This window comes from Mustela nivalis (assembly GCF_964662115.1).
Source record: "Mustela nivalis genome assembly, chromosome: 19".
NCBI lineage: Eukaryota > Metazoa > Chordata > Mammalia > Carnivora > Mustelidae > Mustela > Mustela nivalis.
Genome location: NC_139038.1, coordinates 16,302,567 through 16,317,876, shown reverse-complemented (window position 1 = coordinate 16,317,876; position 15,310 = coordinate 16,302,567). Strand labels below are relative to the sequence as shown.

Sequence of the window (15,310 nt, the reverse complement as noted above, 5' to 3'; positions counted from 1 at the left end):
GAGGAAGCAGGCTCCCCACTGAGCAGAGAGCCCTACTCGGGGCTCGATCCCAGGATCCTGAGACCATGACCCGAGCTGAAGGCAGAAGCCTTAACCCACTGAGCCACCCAGAATATGTCATGTTCTTATGCAGTGCTTAGCATGTGGATAGGTGCTTAGTACATATTAGGAAAACTAAGACAGAAATACTCAAAATGTGTTCCTGGTCCTCAGGGTGGCCAAGACTGGTGTGGGGTGGTAGATAAGGCATCTGGAGGGGTGAAGGTTGGACTACAGGAAGAACTTCCCGGCTAGCACGCACAGAAGGAGAAAGGTAGGTTTGCCCCTGCTAGTGTGTGCTTGGTACCCCAGAAGAGAAACCCTCCATTGGGCAGCAAGGGCAAGCTGCCAGCCTGTTTTTTGGAGGTGGGGCCGATGGCGCTCAAAGTCTTACCAACTCCATACACTGGAGAAGGGACCAATCATCCTTTCCAGGCATGCCCTACACTCTCCCTCTGACTCATTTGCTTCTAATCCAGAGGAGACAAGACTGGGGGAGGCCCAACACTAGGGTCCCTCACAGACAGATGGCTCAGACTTAGCCAGATCATTTAAGAAATTTTATTGCTCAGAACCTTCCCTTTTTGTGCAATGGCAGAAGCTTTGGAACCCAGCCCTTGGGGACAGAGCCAGAGGCACTGGCGTGGAGGAAAGAATGTGGCACATTTGGTCCATTGTCCTGCGTGGGAGTATGGTGGGGTAAGGCTGCAGACTCTTCTAAGGACCCAGACATGGGCCCCCCTAGGGAAGGCTCCCATGCCAAGGCAGAGCGTGACGTCAGCTGACGTCACGCTCTGCCTTGGCTGAGGGCTCAGTGCCCCTTGACCTTGCCCTGCGGTTCCCAGACCTTCCGGAAGCTGAGCACCACCAGGCCCACATTGATGGCATAGGTAGTGATGCAAACGATGCAGAAATCATAGAGTATGAAGAACAGGATCCAGGCCAGGTAGACAGAACCGACAAGAGACACCAGGGAACTCAGCACCAGCAGGATAGATGCCCAGCGGGCCCGGAGGCAACCTGCAAGGCAGACAACAAAGCTCAGGCAGGGCTTCAGGGACTGGCCATCTCTAGAACACTGCCTTGACTTCAGGGTACCACCCAGACCTCAGGATCTGCTTGGGAAGAGTCTCTAAAGTGAGAGACTAGATGGGCCTCACCAAGGCCTTGGTTCTCCTATTTGTTCATTGAGCCCTAGAAACCAAATGGCGAATGTCCCTGTTGAGCTCTGCATGTGATGAAAGAGATGCTGGCCTTGGAGTCCCCCCGAGAGTAACTCCTGAGTCTTTTCCACAAAGTGGAGTGAGACCTAGGAGGTCTTTAAGGGCCCTTCTGGCTCTGAGAGGACCTTAACCAAGTGAAAGACTTGGGAGTTCCTGCCCCCTCCAGGGGGCTCGCTGATGTGCGTCGGGCTCTAGGCTGTCTGGGTCGCGGAGATTGCGCGGGATGGGGCTGGGCGGGCCAAGGGGGAGGGGCCCATCAGGAAGAGGTGGAGCCTGCAGGGAAGGGGCGGGGTCACTCACCTAACAACAGCTGTAAAGTGTAGAAGATGCACCCGAATATGCTATTGGATTGATTGAGGATGCTGTCCTCGCCGAGCACAGGTTCCACCAGCCCGAAGCCCCGGCCCCACCTGGTGGAGGGCAGGACCCCGGTTAGGAGTGGCAATCCAGTGCCTTGGCCCTGTCCTGTCTGGAGGGGTGATTTCCAAAAAGCCACCTAGGTTGTACTTCCCCTTCCCTCCCCCACGCCCTCCTGAGTCCAAGGGTCGATGAACTCCTGGCTACCCTCCCTTTGGCTACGTCGGGACTCCCTGTCCCCGCCCCTGTGTTCCCTACCCCCGGCCAGGGCTGGCCAGGGCTCCACCATATGCCCCTCTTTTCATCCTAGGCCTTCGGTAATTCTTAAGATGGCCAGGTAGGTAGAACGGTTGACCTTGCTTTCCTGGGAATCAGGTGCAGAATCTCTCCGCCCTGGACCTCTAATCTCCAGCTCCTTCCCGCCCACTCCCCTCTTCTGTATGCTGTCAACCCCAGGCCCTCAAGCACCGTCAGAGCTGGCCACTTTACCCGAGTCACGGCCATCCCCAAGACCTCAAGCCCATCACCGGTCCCCAGACGCTCACCCATGCCCCCCTTCTACGTGGTTACGGTTATTCCTTGGCATCCGGATCTCCGTGCCACTCCCCAGAACCACCGCAGTGCCCAGCACTACCCGCACCACCCGGCCCCCGCCCGAGGCCCCACACTCCTCTCTAGGAACCGGGTCTCCCCAGGCGACGCCCCCTGGAGCAGCCCCGCCCCCAAGTGTCCGATCCCAAACTCCAGAAGCCGCCGGCAACCCGGCCGCGGACGAGCAGCCCGGCCCCGGACGACCCCGGACCAGCAGCCCGGCCCCGGACGACCCCGGACGAGCAGCCCGGCCCCGGACGACCCCGGACCAGCAGCCCGGCCCCGGACGACCCCGGACGAGCAGCCCGGCCCCGGACGACCCCGGACCAGCAGCCCGGCCCCGGACGACCCCGGACGAGCAGCCCGGCCCCGGACGACCCCGGACCAGCAGCCCGGCCCCGGACGACCCCGGACGAGCAGCCCGGCCCCGGACGACCCCGGACCAGCAGCCCGGCCCCGCGAGCCCTCCGCTCCCGGGCGCACCTGGAGGAGAAGACGCGCGAACAGCTGACGGCCGCGCCCACGTCGCAGAGCGCGCGGTAATCCCGGTCCCGGGCGCGCGCCGCCTTCACGTGCAGCGCGTAGAGGGAGAGCCCCAGACCCGCGAGGCACAGCGCCAGCCGCGCCCATCCGGGGTTCCCCCAGGGAGCGCCCATGTCCTCCGATCCCGCCCGGAGGCCCTAGCCCGCAGGCAGCCGGCCACGGCGCTGGGGGCAGGACAGGATGTGGCCACGCCTTCTCCCGCCCCTCGGACGGGGCGATTGGCCTTCTTGGCCTCGCACTCCCTGATCCCATTGGTTGTTCCTGCGGCTTTGATGGGCGTGGCCGGGGAGGAAACCCGGGAGGGAGGCTGGGCTGGGAAAACCAGGTTAGGGACCGGGGGAATGGCGGGAGCGCGCGGCCTGCCGGGCATCATGGGAGTTGTAGTCGGAGTGGCCGCAATGCCTTGAGGGAAATGGAGTCTCCGAGTTTTAAAATTCTATTAATGCGGCTCACCGTGCAGCGTTGACGGTGTGCCAAGCTCTGTTCCACACTTTGGAACATCCGGGGACTAGGGACCGGCGGACCACGGAACCCAGAGAATACTGCGATCCGATCAAAACCCAGCATTTTCACTGAAATTATTATTTCGGATACTCTTAGGACTCTGTCTCCAATCGTCTTGTCTTGCTCAGCTTTTCCCTTCTATCTCATCAGCGCCGCCTGCAGGCCAGCCCCCCCCCCCCGCACCTCTCCTTCTTGCCCCTAAATTCCCAGCTCCACACTGGGTATGGTGCATGAACAGTGCTTGACCTCCAACAGTGGCAGTCACTCCTGCACAGGAATTCTTTTTCTCTGGATTCTGTGATATTTCACTCTCCTTCTGGCTCCTCTCTCTGTGCATGCTCCTTCTCAAACCCATTCTTTCAGGCGGCATGGTCCCCAGAATAATGGCCCCCAAAGATGCCCATTCCCAGCGACCTATGCATGTGTGAGTTTCCATGGCAAACAGGCATTACGACTGCAGATGGAATTAAGGTTACGAATCTGCTGGCTTTAAAACAGATTATCCTGTGGAACCAATATAATCACTTAAAAGTGAACAGGGGCAGGGGGAAAATGAGAAGCAGCAGCAGCGGAGAGTCAGAGGGAGGTGTGACTGTGGAAGGAAGGTACAGAGAGAATGCAGTGGTGCTGGCTTTGAAGATGGAAGAAGGGGGCCATGAACTGAGGAATGTGGGGTGGCCTCTAGAAGAAGGAAAGGCAAGGAAATGGATTCTGCCCCAAAGTGTCTGGAAAGGCACTATTGAGATCTTGATTTTAGCCCAGTGAGAGCCTTGTCGGGCTTCTGAACTGCAGAACTGTAAGAGAACAGATTTATGTTGCTTTAAGCCACTAAATTTGTGATAACTTGTTATGGTAGCCTTAGTCCTATGTCTTGTCTCCAGTATCCTGTGGGGTCACATTAGCCCTAGGCAGTGCTGGAAGATACTGCAGAGTGGTGTGAATACCAGAAGGTGGGAATTGTTGAGCACATACTGCTGGTCAACAAATCATCTCAACAAAGAATGGCATGAAACAAAAATGGTCATTTTATTTTCTCTTACAGATTTTATAGGTTGGGAATTTGGGAAGAGAATTTTGGCTCAGAATCCTGGGTCCCATAGTTGCAGTCCAGTGATGGCTAATGCTGGAACAATGGGAGATTGAAGTAGCTGAGGGCTAACATAGCGATTCTTTCTCCTTCTCTTGTAGTCTCAGGATCCATGTAGTCTCTCTGTAGGGACTAGTCTGGGCTTCCTCACAGCATGGCAGTCTCCAGGCTACAATAGTCAGCTTTGAAAATTGTCCTAAAGGATTTCCGTTTTCTAGTATTCATATCATTCAGTGTGCAGTCTCTTTCCACACTAGATAGGGGCCAACCTGGGCCCATAAGCTAGTCCAGAAATTATGGTGTGTCACGTTCATGGTAGGTCATAAAGATATTGTGGCTTCCATCTTGCTCCTTCTTAGATCACTGGCTCTGTGTGAAGCCAGTAGCGATGTTATGAGGACACTCAGGCAGCCCTAGGGAATGGACCACTTAGTAAGGAACTGAGGCTTTTTGCCAACAACCAGTATGACCTTGTTAGGCATGTGGGAGAGCCACCATGGAATTGGATTCTCCAGCACCAGTCAAGCCTTTAGATGCCTGTAGTTTTAGTCAACATCTTGACTGGAACTTCGTGAGAAATCCTGAGCCAGAACCACCTAGCTTAGCTGCTTCCAGATCCCTGACCCAAAGAAACTGTGAGATACCAAAGGTTTATTGTTTTGAGCACTGCGATGCTCTGGGAGTAATCTTCTACACTGCCATAGATGATGAATACTGGACAGTCAGACTGCTTGCTTAGCAAGGCAGCTCTGGATGCTAGGACAAGCGCTTCAGGGAGCGAGGGGGAAGCTGTATCATCTCTTATGATGTAGCTTTAAAAGTTACATGGTAGTGCCCCAGCTCAGTTGGTGGAGAATGTGACTCTTGATCTTGGGGTTGTAAGTTTGAGCCCTATGGTGAGCATAGAGATCACTTAAAAATAAAATTTTTTAAAAAGTCACACGTATCTCTTCCACTGTAACACAAGCCTCCTCTGTTCCAAGGGGAGGAACATAGGACTCCGTCTCTTGATTTGAGAAGGGTCAAAGTCATATTCTGAGACGTTCATGTGGGGTGGACCATTTCTGGAAATACAAACCACCACATGGGAAGGCATTATTTCTCCTCTGTCTTTTCTTACTCCCTCCAGGTCACAGCTTCCAACCTCTGCCCTAAGCCTAGATCTTTCTCCTGGTTCCAAACCCCATTGTAGGATCACCTCTTGGACATCACCACCTGGGTGCCTCCCAGGCCATTCAGATGCAATGCCATGCGTCCCAAAAGGAGCTCCTTAAACTTCCCCAAACCTGTTCCTCTTCGGGCTTTCCCGACCACCCAAGCCACTCCTCCACCATTACTCTCTCAATCCCTGTAATCTGTGCAGACCACTACCCTGGTCCAGGCTACCTTCACCTCCTGCCCAGATAAATGCAGTAGTCTCCTCACTGGTCTCCCAGGTACCCCTGTCTCTCATCCACAGACTGATTCTCTGCATCACAATCAAAGTGACTCTTTCAAAAGTGAAAACAAACAACAAATTAAGCCAACCCCATGCACAAGAAGGGAAATAATCAAGATTAGAGCAGAGATCAATGAGTTAGAAACTAGAGATACAGTAGAAAACATCAACGAAACTAGAAGCTGGTTCTTTGACAGAATCAATAAGATCGATAAACCACTGGCCAAACCAATTCAAAAGAAAAGAGAGAGGACACAAATTAATAAAATTATGAATGTAAGGGGAGAGATCACAACCAACACCAAGGAAATAGAAACAATCATCAGAAATTATTATCAACAGTTATATGCCAGTAAGTTAAGCAACCTAGAAGAAATATATGCATTCCTGGAAACCTATAAACTTCCAACTGAATCAGGAAGAAATTGACAACCTGAATAGACCGATATCTAGTCACGAGATTGAAGCAGTGATCAAAAACCTCCAAAAAAAACAAGAGCCCAGGACCTGACAGATTCCCTGGGGAATTCTACTAAACATTCAAAGAAGAAATAATACCTATTCTCCTGAAGCTGTTTCAAAATAAATAAATAAATAAGAAAGAAAGAAACAGAAGGAAAACTTCCAGACTCTATCTATGAAGCCAGCATTCCCCTGATCCCCAAGCCAGGCAAAGACCCCAACAAAAAGGAGAATTTCAGACCAATATTCCTGATGAATATGGATGCCAAGATTCTCAATAAGATCCTAGCTAATAGGATCCAACAGCACATTAAAAAGATTATCCACCATGACCAGGTGGGATTTATCCCTGAGATGCAAGGGTGGTTCAACATTCTCAAAATCAATCAATGTGATAGAACAAATCAATAAGAGAAGAGAGAAGAACCACATCATCCTCTCAATTACTGCAGAACAAGCATTTGACAAGATACAGCATCCATTCCTGATTAAAACGCTTCAAAGTACAGGGATAGAGGGAACATTCCTCAACTGTATAAAATCTATGTATGAGAAGCCCACAGAAAATATCATTCTCAACAGGGGAAAAACTGACAAGCATTTCCTTTGAGATCAGGAACACGACAAGGATGCCAACTCTCACCACTGTTGTTCAAAATAGTACAAGAAGTCCTAGCAACAGCAATCAGACAACAAAAAGAAAGAAAAGATATTCAAATGGGCAAAGAAGAAGTTAAACTCTTTCTCTTTGCAGATGACATGACACTTTACAAGGAGAACCCAAAAGACTCCACCCCCAAACTATCAGAACTCATACAGCAATTCAGTAATGTGACAGGATACAAAATCAATGTACAGAAATCAGTTGCTTTCTTATGCACTAACAAGAAAAATACAGAAAGGGAAATTCGAGAATAGATTTCATTTACTATAACACCGAGAACCACAAGATACCTTGGAATAAAGCTAACCAAAGAGATAAAGGATCTGTACTCAAGGAACTACAGAACACTCATAAAAGAAATTGAAGAAGACAGAAAAAGATGGAAAAGCACTCCATGCTCACGGATTGGAGGAATAAACATTGTTAAAATGTTTATACTGCATAGAGCAATCTATACTTTCAATGCCATCCTGATCAAAATTCCACCAGCATTTTTCAAAGAGCTAGAACAAACAATTCTAAAATTTGTATGGAACCAGAAGAGACCCTGAATTGCTAAGGAAAGGTTCAAAAAGAAAAACAAAACCGGGGACATCACATTGCCCAATTCCAAGCTTTACTACAAAGCTGTGATCACCAAGACAGCACAGTACTGACACAAAAACAGACACATAGACCAGTAGAGCAGAGTAGAGAGCCCAGATATGGACCCTCAACTCTGTGGTCAAATAATTTTCGACAACGCAGGAAAAAATATCCAGTGGAAAAAAGACGGTCTCTTCAATAAACGGTGCTGGGAAAATTGGACAGCTATGTATAGAAGAATGAAACTTGACTATTTTCTTACACCATACACAAAGATAAACTTGAGATGGATAAAAGACCTCAACTTGAGGCAGGAATCTATCAAAATCCTTCAGGAGAACATTATTTAACAAATGTTTATGGAGCCCATGTTATGTGCCCGAGATTGTGTTAGGAGCTTGGGATAAATCAGGAAAGCAGACAAATATTCATGCTCTGGTGTTACATTTTATTTTATTAAAATGTGATCTGCGAGAAGGAGAGAGCGAGCACAAGTGGGAGAGGGCAGAGAGAAGCAGGCTCCCTACTGGGTGGGGAGCCCCACACGGGGCTCAGTTCTAGGACCTTGGGATCATGACCTGAGCGGAAGTCAGATGCTTAACCAGTTGAACCACCCAGGCACACCTGGTCTTATATTTTAGAAGAGAAGGTAAAAGGGGCACCTGGGTGGTTCAGTTGATTGAGCATCCGCCTTTTGATTTGGGCTCAGGTCATGACCTCAGGGTCATAGGATGGAGCACCAGGGTGGGGCTCAGGGCTCAGGGCTCAGGGCTTCATGCTCAGTCTGCCTGAGATTCTCTCTCTCCTTCCCCCCTAATCTCTCAAACAAATAAATAAGTAAATCCTTTAAAAAAGATGAAAAAGTGCACAATCAATACATAAAGTATATAGGATCTTGCTGGTGACAAATGCTACAAATAAAAAAAACACGAGAGAGTGACGGGAATGGAGGTGACCGCAAGTTTAAACAGGAAGGTCAGGGTGGGCTTCATTCAGCTGTCATTTGGGCGAAGGCTTGAAGGAGGTGAGTCAGCTGGCGCGCATCCAGGAAGGGCGCTCCAGACGGAGGGAACAGCCGGGAGAGGTGCGAGGCAGAGGCACCTGCTTTGCTTCGGGAGCAGCAGGGAGGGCCGTGTGGCTGGAGCCATCGCGCGCGGGGGGTGAGGGCGGAGAGGACAGAGCGGGGCGAGTCTTTTAGTCGATCTGTAGAGTGATAATAAGAACAGTTGCTGCCTCATAGGGTTGCTATGAAGACTACATTAACACAACACACGACTCCTCCAAGGGTGCCCCCGCAGGGGCGGACTGGGCGCGAGTGCTACGAAACGCCCGGTGCATGTCCACCCGCCGCCGCCCGGTGTCAGCAACGAGCTCGGGCCGCGCAGGGGCCAAGCCGGCCGGGTCAACCGGGGCGAAGTCCTGCCCAGACGCCTCCCGCCGCTGGGCCGCTACAGCACCGCTGCCCGGGCCACGCCGCGGCCGCGTGAGCGCCGAGTCCTTCGCCTCTCCGCGCACGCTGTGCTCCGCATCCGAACCAGCCTTCCCGCGCCCAGAGCTCAGAGGCCTCGTGGCCGCGCTCCAGGATTCTGCCCGGCAGCTGGACAAGAAAGGGCGGGAGGGGTGTGCGATGAGGGGCGCAGGGGACATCCAGAGACTCGGGGCTCTAGCCTCGTGGTACACGCAGACCTTCCTCCGGTTCCTCGGGCCCTCAGCCGTGCTAAAGGGTCCCACCTCTGCTGAAGTTTAAAGACAGCCTTTGGGCTTCATTTAATCCCTTTTTAATAAAAAAAAAAAAATTAAAAAAAAAAGGGGGGATGCCTGGTGGTCTCAGTCAGTTAAGTGTCTGCCTTCCACTCAGGTCATAACAGCCCGGGGATGCTGGGATGGAGTCCCGCATCGGGCTCCTTGCTCCGGGGGAGTCTCCTTCTCCCTCTGCCTGCCATTCCCCCTGCTTCTGCTCTCTCTGGCACATAAATAAGTAAATAAAATATTAAAAAGAAAACTTACATCAAAAAAATTTAAAAAGTGAAATTAAAAAAAATATTTAGAAAATACATAACTATGGTAAAGAAAAATCCGATCAGGGGCGCCTGGGAGGCTCAGTGGGTTGGGCCACTGCCTTCGGCTCAGGTCATGATCTCAGGGTCTTGGGATCCAGCCCCGCGTTTGGCTCTCTGCTCGGCTTGCCTCTCTGCCTACTTGCGATCTCTCTCTCTCTCTCTGTCAAATAAATAAATAAATGTCTAAAAAACAAGAAAGAAAGAAAGAAAGAAAGATCCGATTAGTACAAATACAAGTACACACACATACACACACACACAGAGGAAAGTCTCTCCATCACCTCCTGCCTAGGAAAAGTAAATCGTTTTTTCACTGGTCTCTGCAGTTGGTCTCACCAACATCCAATCTTCCAAACACTATAGCCACAGGAGTGTATCTAAGGAGCAGATCGAATTAAAACTCTTCAATGACTTCTTGCTATCTCAGGACGAATGCAGCCTCCTCGCCCTTCACCATCAGGCTCTACTCACCCCATTCAGCCCTTCTCCTTCCTAGACTCCACATGGCTGCAGGCATATCCTCAGATGATCCAGACTATTCTCTGTCTTGTCATGCCCTTCCCACTAAGGCTTGGGTACCTGACCACATCCTACTCATGCTGTGCCTGTACCAATGTCCCAGACCCCATCTGATGCTTCCTTCCTGCGCAGCCTTCATCAGGATTTATGACCCTGAAACTTCCTTCCTCTGTGGGTCAGGGGAGGGTCCACTTATTTGATTCAATACCCCAGCTCCTCTTCTGGCACGGAAAAGTCCCCCAATGAGCGTATCAGGCCTGAATGAATAATAATAACTCACTCACACCGTGCTAATTTCATGCCTGGCACTGTTCTAGGCACTTGACACCTATAAACTCATATACCCACACAATCGCAAGTTTGGTACATCCTAATTTTACGAACACAGACATTAAAGCATGAGGCAGTTTAAGTTAAGTCATTCCGGATGGTAAAAGTGGCTGAACTAGGGTTTGAGCCAGCAGTCTGCGTTTCCACAGGTGAGTCAGGAAACACTGGTGGGGACGGATGGGACCGCAGGAAAGGGACGCGGGGTTCGGCCTGCGCGCTTCACGTCTAAGGGTCTTCTCGCCCTGTCCCTCTTCCCATACCAGGAAGCCTGTTTTATAGAACAGGAGACGGAGACCCAGGGAGACCCAGGAAGGAGCCGTGGAAATTCATCTGGGGGTCCAGGAGCAGGGGCGTGGCTGACCTGGTCCGGCTCCAAACTACAACTCCCAGGAGGCACCGGGCCCCCGAAGCCCCGCGACGTCACGGCGGCAGACGGCGCAGGCGGCTCGGCTCTCCCGGCCCGTCGACTGTCGGGCCGTTCCGCTCGGACCTCGGCCCTGGCCCCGGCCCCGGCCCCGGCCCCGGCCCCGGCCCCGCGGTAAGTGGAGCAGCCGGCGCGGACCCTGCCTGCCGGGGCTCGCGGCGCGTGCTCGGAGCCTCCGGCGTTGAGCTGGACCGCGGGGTGCGCGCCCACCGGGGTGGCATCTACCGTAGAGGGGGGATCGGGCGGAACCAAGCGACCCTGCGGAGGGGGAACCCAGGCGGCGACTCCGGGGCCGCTACTCCGATGCCGCCGGCCCCCGGGGGCACAGAGCGGTGTGCCACACACAGGCAGGCCACTCTCGTGGGGGGCCCGGGTCTGAAGGCGCCGGGTAGGGGTCAGCCCCGCCCCCTGAACGAGGGTGCCCAGGACCACCGGGAGGGGTGTTGTTTTCCGGCTGGACGCGTCTGAGATTCCCCTCCCCTCCAGGCACCAGCAAGAGCCTCAAGCTGAAGAACAGGCCCGCAAAACAAGGTTGTACGGGCCCGGCCCCTGTGTGTTTGGGGAGGTGGTTGCACGGGTGCGGATAGAGATTGCCCAGGTCTGATGATACCGGGGTCCACGTGGAGAGCTGGTGCAGATCGTCTGCATTCGGATCCTTACAATTCCTCCTTCCTTTCCCCGGCAGATGGGAGCTGCTCCCCGGGGGCTGAGCTTGTCAGCGTCCCGGACCTGCCGTCGTGGCTCCTGAAGTCAGAGAAAAGCCCCTGCCCCGCTCTGGGGTCGGCTTGGTGTATCCGCTGCTCTGCCCTAGCAGTCGCCTAGTCTGAAAAGAAACAAAGGAGCGGAGCAGGACAATGATACTGGCGTCCGTGCTGGGGAGTGGTCCCCGGAGCGGACCTCCACTCCGGCCCTTACTGCGGCCTGCACTCTCACTCCGGGCCCGCTCCACATCAGCCACCGATACGCACCACATGGAGATGGCGCGGGAGCGCTCCAAGACTGTCACCTCCTTTTACAACCAGTCGGCCATCGATGTGGCCGCGGAGAAGGTGCGCAGCTGGGCAGAGGTCCGGTCTGGAGCTGGGGACGGTGTTCAGGGAAGGGGTGGAGCTAATGTGGTGGGGCGGTGCTGCAGATCCAGGCCTCAAAGTCCCCTCACCCCTCCAGCCCTCAGTCCGCCTCACTCCGACCATGATGCTCTATGCTGGCCGCTCTCAGGATGGCAGCCACCTTCTGGTAAGATTCCAGCCCCCTTGCTTGGTTCCGGGTTCCTGCAGCCCGGGCACAGCCTGTCCGGCCCTGGCCCTGACTGCCCTCATTTTTCCTAGAAAAGTGCCAGGTACTTGCATCAAGAGCTGCCAGTGAGGATTGCTCACCGCATCAAGGGTTTCCGGAGCCTTCCTTTTATCATTGGCTGCAACCCCACCATACTGCACGTGGTAAGATGGCCTCAGGGGGTGTGAGTTTTTCTAGAGGGCACTGTAGATCAGTGTGCCCACTGCCCATGGGGCGTGTTGGGAGACGGGACCAGAGTGGGAGAACCTTGTCTGCCAAAAGGTTTCAGGGCCAGAGGGCTCAGACCCAAGCCCTCGGAGGCCAAAGCTGCATATTTACTGAGGCTTAAAAGGCCACAGTGTAGGTGTAAACCAAGTGCATTGGGGTGGATGGCAATCCCCATGGGTAAGCACGGGTGGCTGTTCTCTACCCAGTGCCCACAGCATCCCTGTGAACTTCCACACCTCTTCCTTGCAGCACGAGTTGTACATCCGGGCCTTCCAGAAGCTGACCGACTTCCCTCCGGTGAGGGCTGGGCCAGGGCAGGGTGAGGGGCTGAGAGGTCAGGGCCGAAATATCCAAGCTCATGACTCTGTGGCCTGTAGATCAAGGACCAGGCGGACGAGGCTCAGTACTGCCAGCTGGTGCGACAGCTGCTGGACGACCACAAGGATGTGGTGACCCTCTTAGCGGAGGGCCTGCGCGAGAGCCGGAAGCACATAGAGGTCAGGGGCAGCACAGTGGGCACCCGGGCCTGTTGGGGGGTCTGCGAAAGGCACGGGGTTTCTGAGGACCCACTCTTCACAGGATGAGAAACTTGTCCGCTACTTCTTGGACAAGACGCTGACCTCGAGGCTTGGGATCCGCATGTTGGCCACACATCACTTGGCGCTGCATGAGGACAAGGTGGGGTGCTGGGATCTGAGACCTTCCAGGTGGGACAGACGGGACCAAGCCAGGGTTCCCTGGGGCTAGGGGCTGGGCCAAGGGCCTGGAAGGGGCTTGGGGCTGCTTCAGGGGTCCAGAGATGGTAAGGTGTGGGTCAAGGTACTGCTTAGTCCTGACTTTCTTTCTCCTGCCAGCCCGACTTTGTTGGCATCATCTGCACTCGCTTGTCGCCAAAGAAAATTATTGAGAAGTGGGTGGACTTCGCCAGGTGAGGCTAGAACAGCTAAGGGGGTGGAGGGCTTCTGGCTGGGAAGGGTTGGGCCTGAGCCCTTGCCTGGGACAGGGTTTCTCAAATGTGGCACTATTGACATTTTGGGTCAGATAAATCTCAGGGGCTGTCCTGTGCTTATTCGGATCTTTAGAAGGAATCCTGGCTTCTATTCAGTACAACTCGCAGTGTGGCAAGGAAAAATCTCTCTAGAAATTGCATCTGGGGTTGGTGGAGGCAGAACCATTTCTGTCTGAGAATCACTGGCTAGGTCGGCTCCTATCCACAGACGCCTGTGTGAACACAAGTATGGCAATGCCCCCCGCGTCCGCATCAATGGACACGTGGCCGCCCGTTTCCCCTTCATCCCTATGCCGTTGGACTACATCCTGCCTGAGCTCCTCAAGAATGCCATGAGGTAGGCTGGCTGGATACGTTGGAAGGGAGCAGACAGGAACTGGGGTGAGGCTGGGGCACCACCGCCTACTGGTGTTTCTTCCCCACATAGAGCCACGATGGAGAGTCACCTCGACACTCCCTACAATGTCCCAGATGTGGTCATCACCATCGCCAACAATGATATTGATCTCGTCATCAGGTTTGGCCTGAGTGGGAGTTAGGCTGGAAACGCGGGGGTCGCGATTTCTGCCTGGCTGCATGACCTTGAGCCGGCAGCTGCTCTACTCTGAGACTCGGTCCCTGGTCAGACAGAATGCTCTCTGGTTTTGAGTGCTGTGAGCTAGAGAGGAACGGATCTGGGGCTGGCTGCAGGTGCCAAGTCCTATCCTTGTCAGCAGCTGAGGGTCCTGGAGTGGGGAGTTAGGAGTAACCAGTCCACGGCGTCGGGCTGGTGGTAAGTGTGAAGTCCCGCGAGAAGGTGTACGCAGCCAGTGGCCCAGGCAGAAGTGAGGATGGAAGGGTGGTGCTTATAAAAACAAGGGCCAGGGTCTGGGTGGAGCCCGTCCCATCCTTGGGTGGAAGGGGCAGGAAGGCAGACTTGGCACTGTTTATTTGGGAGGTAGTGAGGCTCCCACCCAAGCGGAGCCAAGCCCATGTTATCAACATCTTGCCAGGATTTCAGACCGGGGTGGGGGCATCGCTCACAAGGACCTGGACCGGGTGATGGACTACCACTTCACTACAGCTGAGGCCAGCACCCAGGACCCCCGGATCAGCCCCCTTTTTGGCCACCTGGACATGCACAGTGGCGGCCAATCAGGGCCCATGCACGGGTGAGGCCCCACCTGGCCAGGATGGAGGGGGAGGGGGGCCCCAGGAAACCCAAGCCTCTGAAGCTATCCTGTCCCCCTGCCCATCCCAGCTTTGGCTTCGGGCTGCCCACCTCACGGGCCTACGCGGAGTACCTCGGCGGTTCCCTTCGACTGCAGTCTCTGCAGGGCATTGGCACAGACGTCTACTTGCGGCTCCGGCACATTGATGGTCGAGAGGAAAGCTTCCGCATCTGACCCCACAGCCCTTGGCCTACTTGCCTGCCTCGCCTGGGCCCCACACCCTGCCAGGACCTTTTGGGCGAGGCAGGGTGCCACCCTGGTCCACATGCTGCTGCATCTTGGGTCTTCGGGCCCCAAATAGATGGAGTTCCATGGAGCCCGGTGCCACGCCTCCTCTACAGAGGTCCACTGCTTCGCTGCCTCCAGGCCTTGGAGGAGAGAAAGTGGGGACCCGTGAGGCCTCCGGCACCAGCTCCTTTATTCTCGTTCCTGGGGAACCCCGACCTTGACCTGCTGTTTGTTATTAAAGTTCACATTTTGAATGCCCTCTTGGGCCCCGTGTGTGGGGAGGGCAGGTGTGTGTTGCCACCCTGTTCTGGTTCCCTGGGCCGTTGGGTTTATGTAGCTTGTGTCTCAGTCTCGAACTGTCCAGACAGCCTGTCAGGCCAGGTATAGAATTGCCCCCAAATCTCTTTAACAAATGTTAAATTTCATTTAACAGATGTTTCTGTGTCCCAGGCTATACTGAAGGCCCAAGTTGGCCTAGCCTCAGGCCTCAGTTCTGACACCTCCTTTCCTGGCAGTCACAGGTTCTGGAGGTG

The 15,310-nt window shown here is 54.1% G+C and overlaps 2 protein-coding genes across 7 annotated transcripts; one reads left to right on the top strand and one right to left on the bottom strand.

Moving 5' to 3' along the window:
- Positions 1-586: 586 nt before the first annotated feature.
- On the bottom strand, positions 587-2,983 carry VKORC1 (vitamin K epoxide reductase complex subunit 1). 2 transcript variants are annotated; one of them, XM_082714468.1, is made up of 3 exons: positions 2,694-2,983; positions 1,563-1,672; positions 587-1,059 (listed from the first exon to the last, which is right to left on the bottom strand). In XM_082714468.1, exons 1-3 carry the CDS (start codon positions 2,864-2,866, stop codon positions 851-853), a joined length of 492 nt encoding a protein of 163 aa, XP_082570594.1. In that variant the 5' UTR covers positions 2,867-2,983; the 3' UTR covers positions 587-850. The 2 variants fall into 2 exon arrangements, with proteins under 2 accessions (XP_082570594.1, XP_082570595.1); XM_082714469.1 differs by lacking the exon at positions 1,563-1,672 and having other exon boundaries at positions 2,694-2,956.
- A 7,823-nt stretch (positions 2,984-10,806) lies between these two features.
- BCKDK (branched chain keto acid dehydrogenase kinase) lies at positions 10,807-15,035 on the top strand (the record flags this gene model as incomplete). 5 transcript variants are annotated; one of them, XM_082714388.1, is made up of 13 exons in its annotated part: positions 10,814-10,940; positions 11,313-11,357; positions 11,512-11,875; positions 11,994-12,062; positions 12,155-12,265; positions 12,579-12,626; positions 12,707-12,826; positions 12,909-13,007; positions 13,184-13,257; positions 13,547-13,675; positions 13,766-13,855; positions 14,331-14,489; positions 14,579-15,035. In XM_082714388.1, the coding sequence occupies exons 3-13, from the start codon at positions 11,681-11,683 to the stop codon at positions 14,721-14,723; spliced, it is 1,239 nt and encodes a 412-aa protein (XP_082570514.1). In that variant the 5' UTR covers positions 10,814-10,940; positions 11,313-11,357; positions 11,512-11,680. The 5 variants fall into 5 exon arrangements, with proteins under 5 accessions (XP_082570517.1, XP_082570516.1, XP_082570514.1 ...); XM_082714387.1 differs by lacking the exon at positions 11,313-11,357 and having other exon boundaries at positions 10,815-10,940; XM_082714389.1 differs by lacking the exon at positions 10,814-10,940 and having other exon boundaries at positions 11,001-11,357.
- Positions 15,036-15,310: the final 275 nt, after the last annotated feature.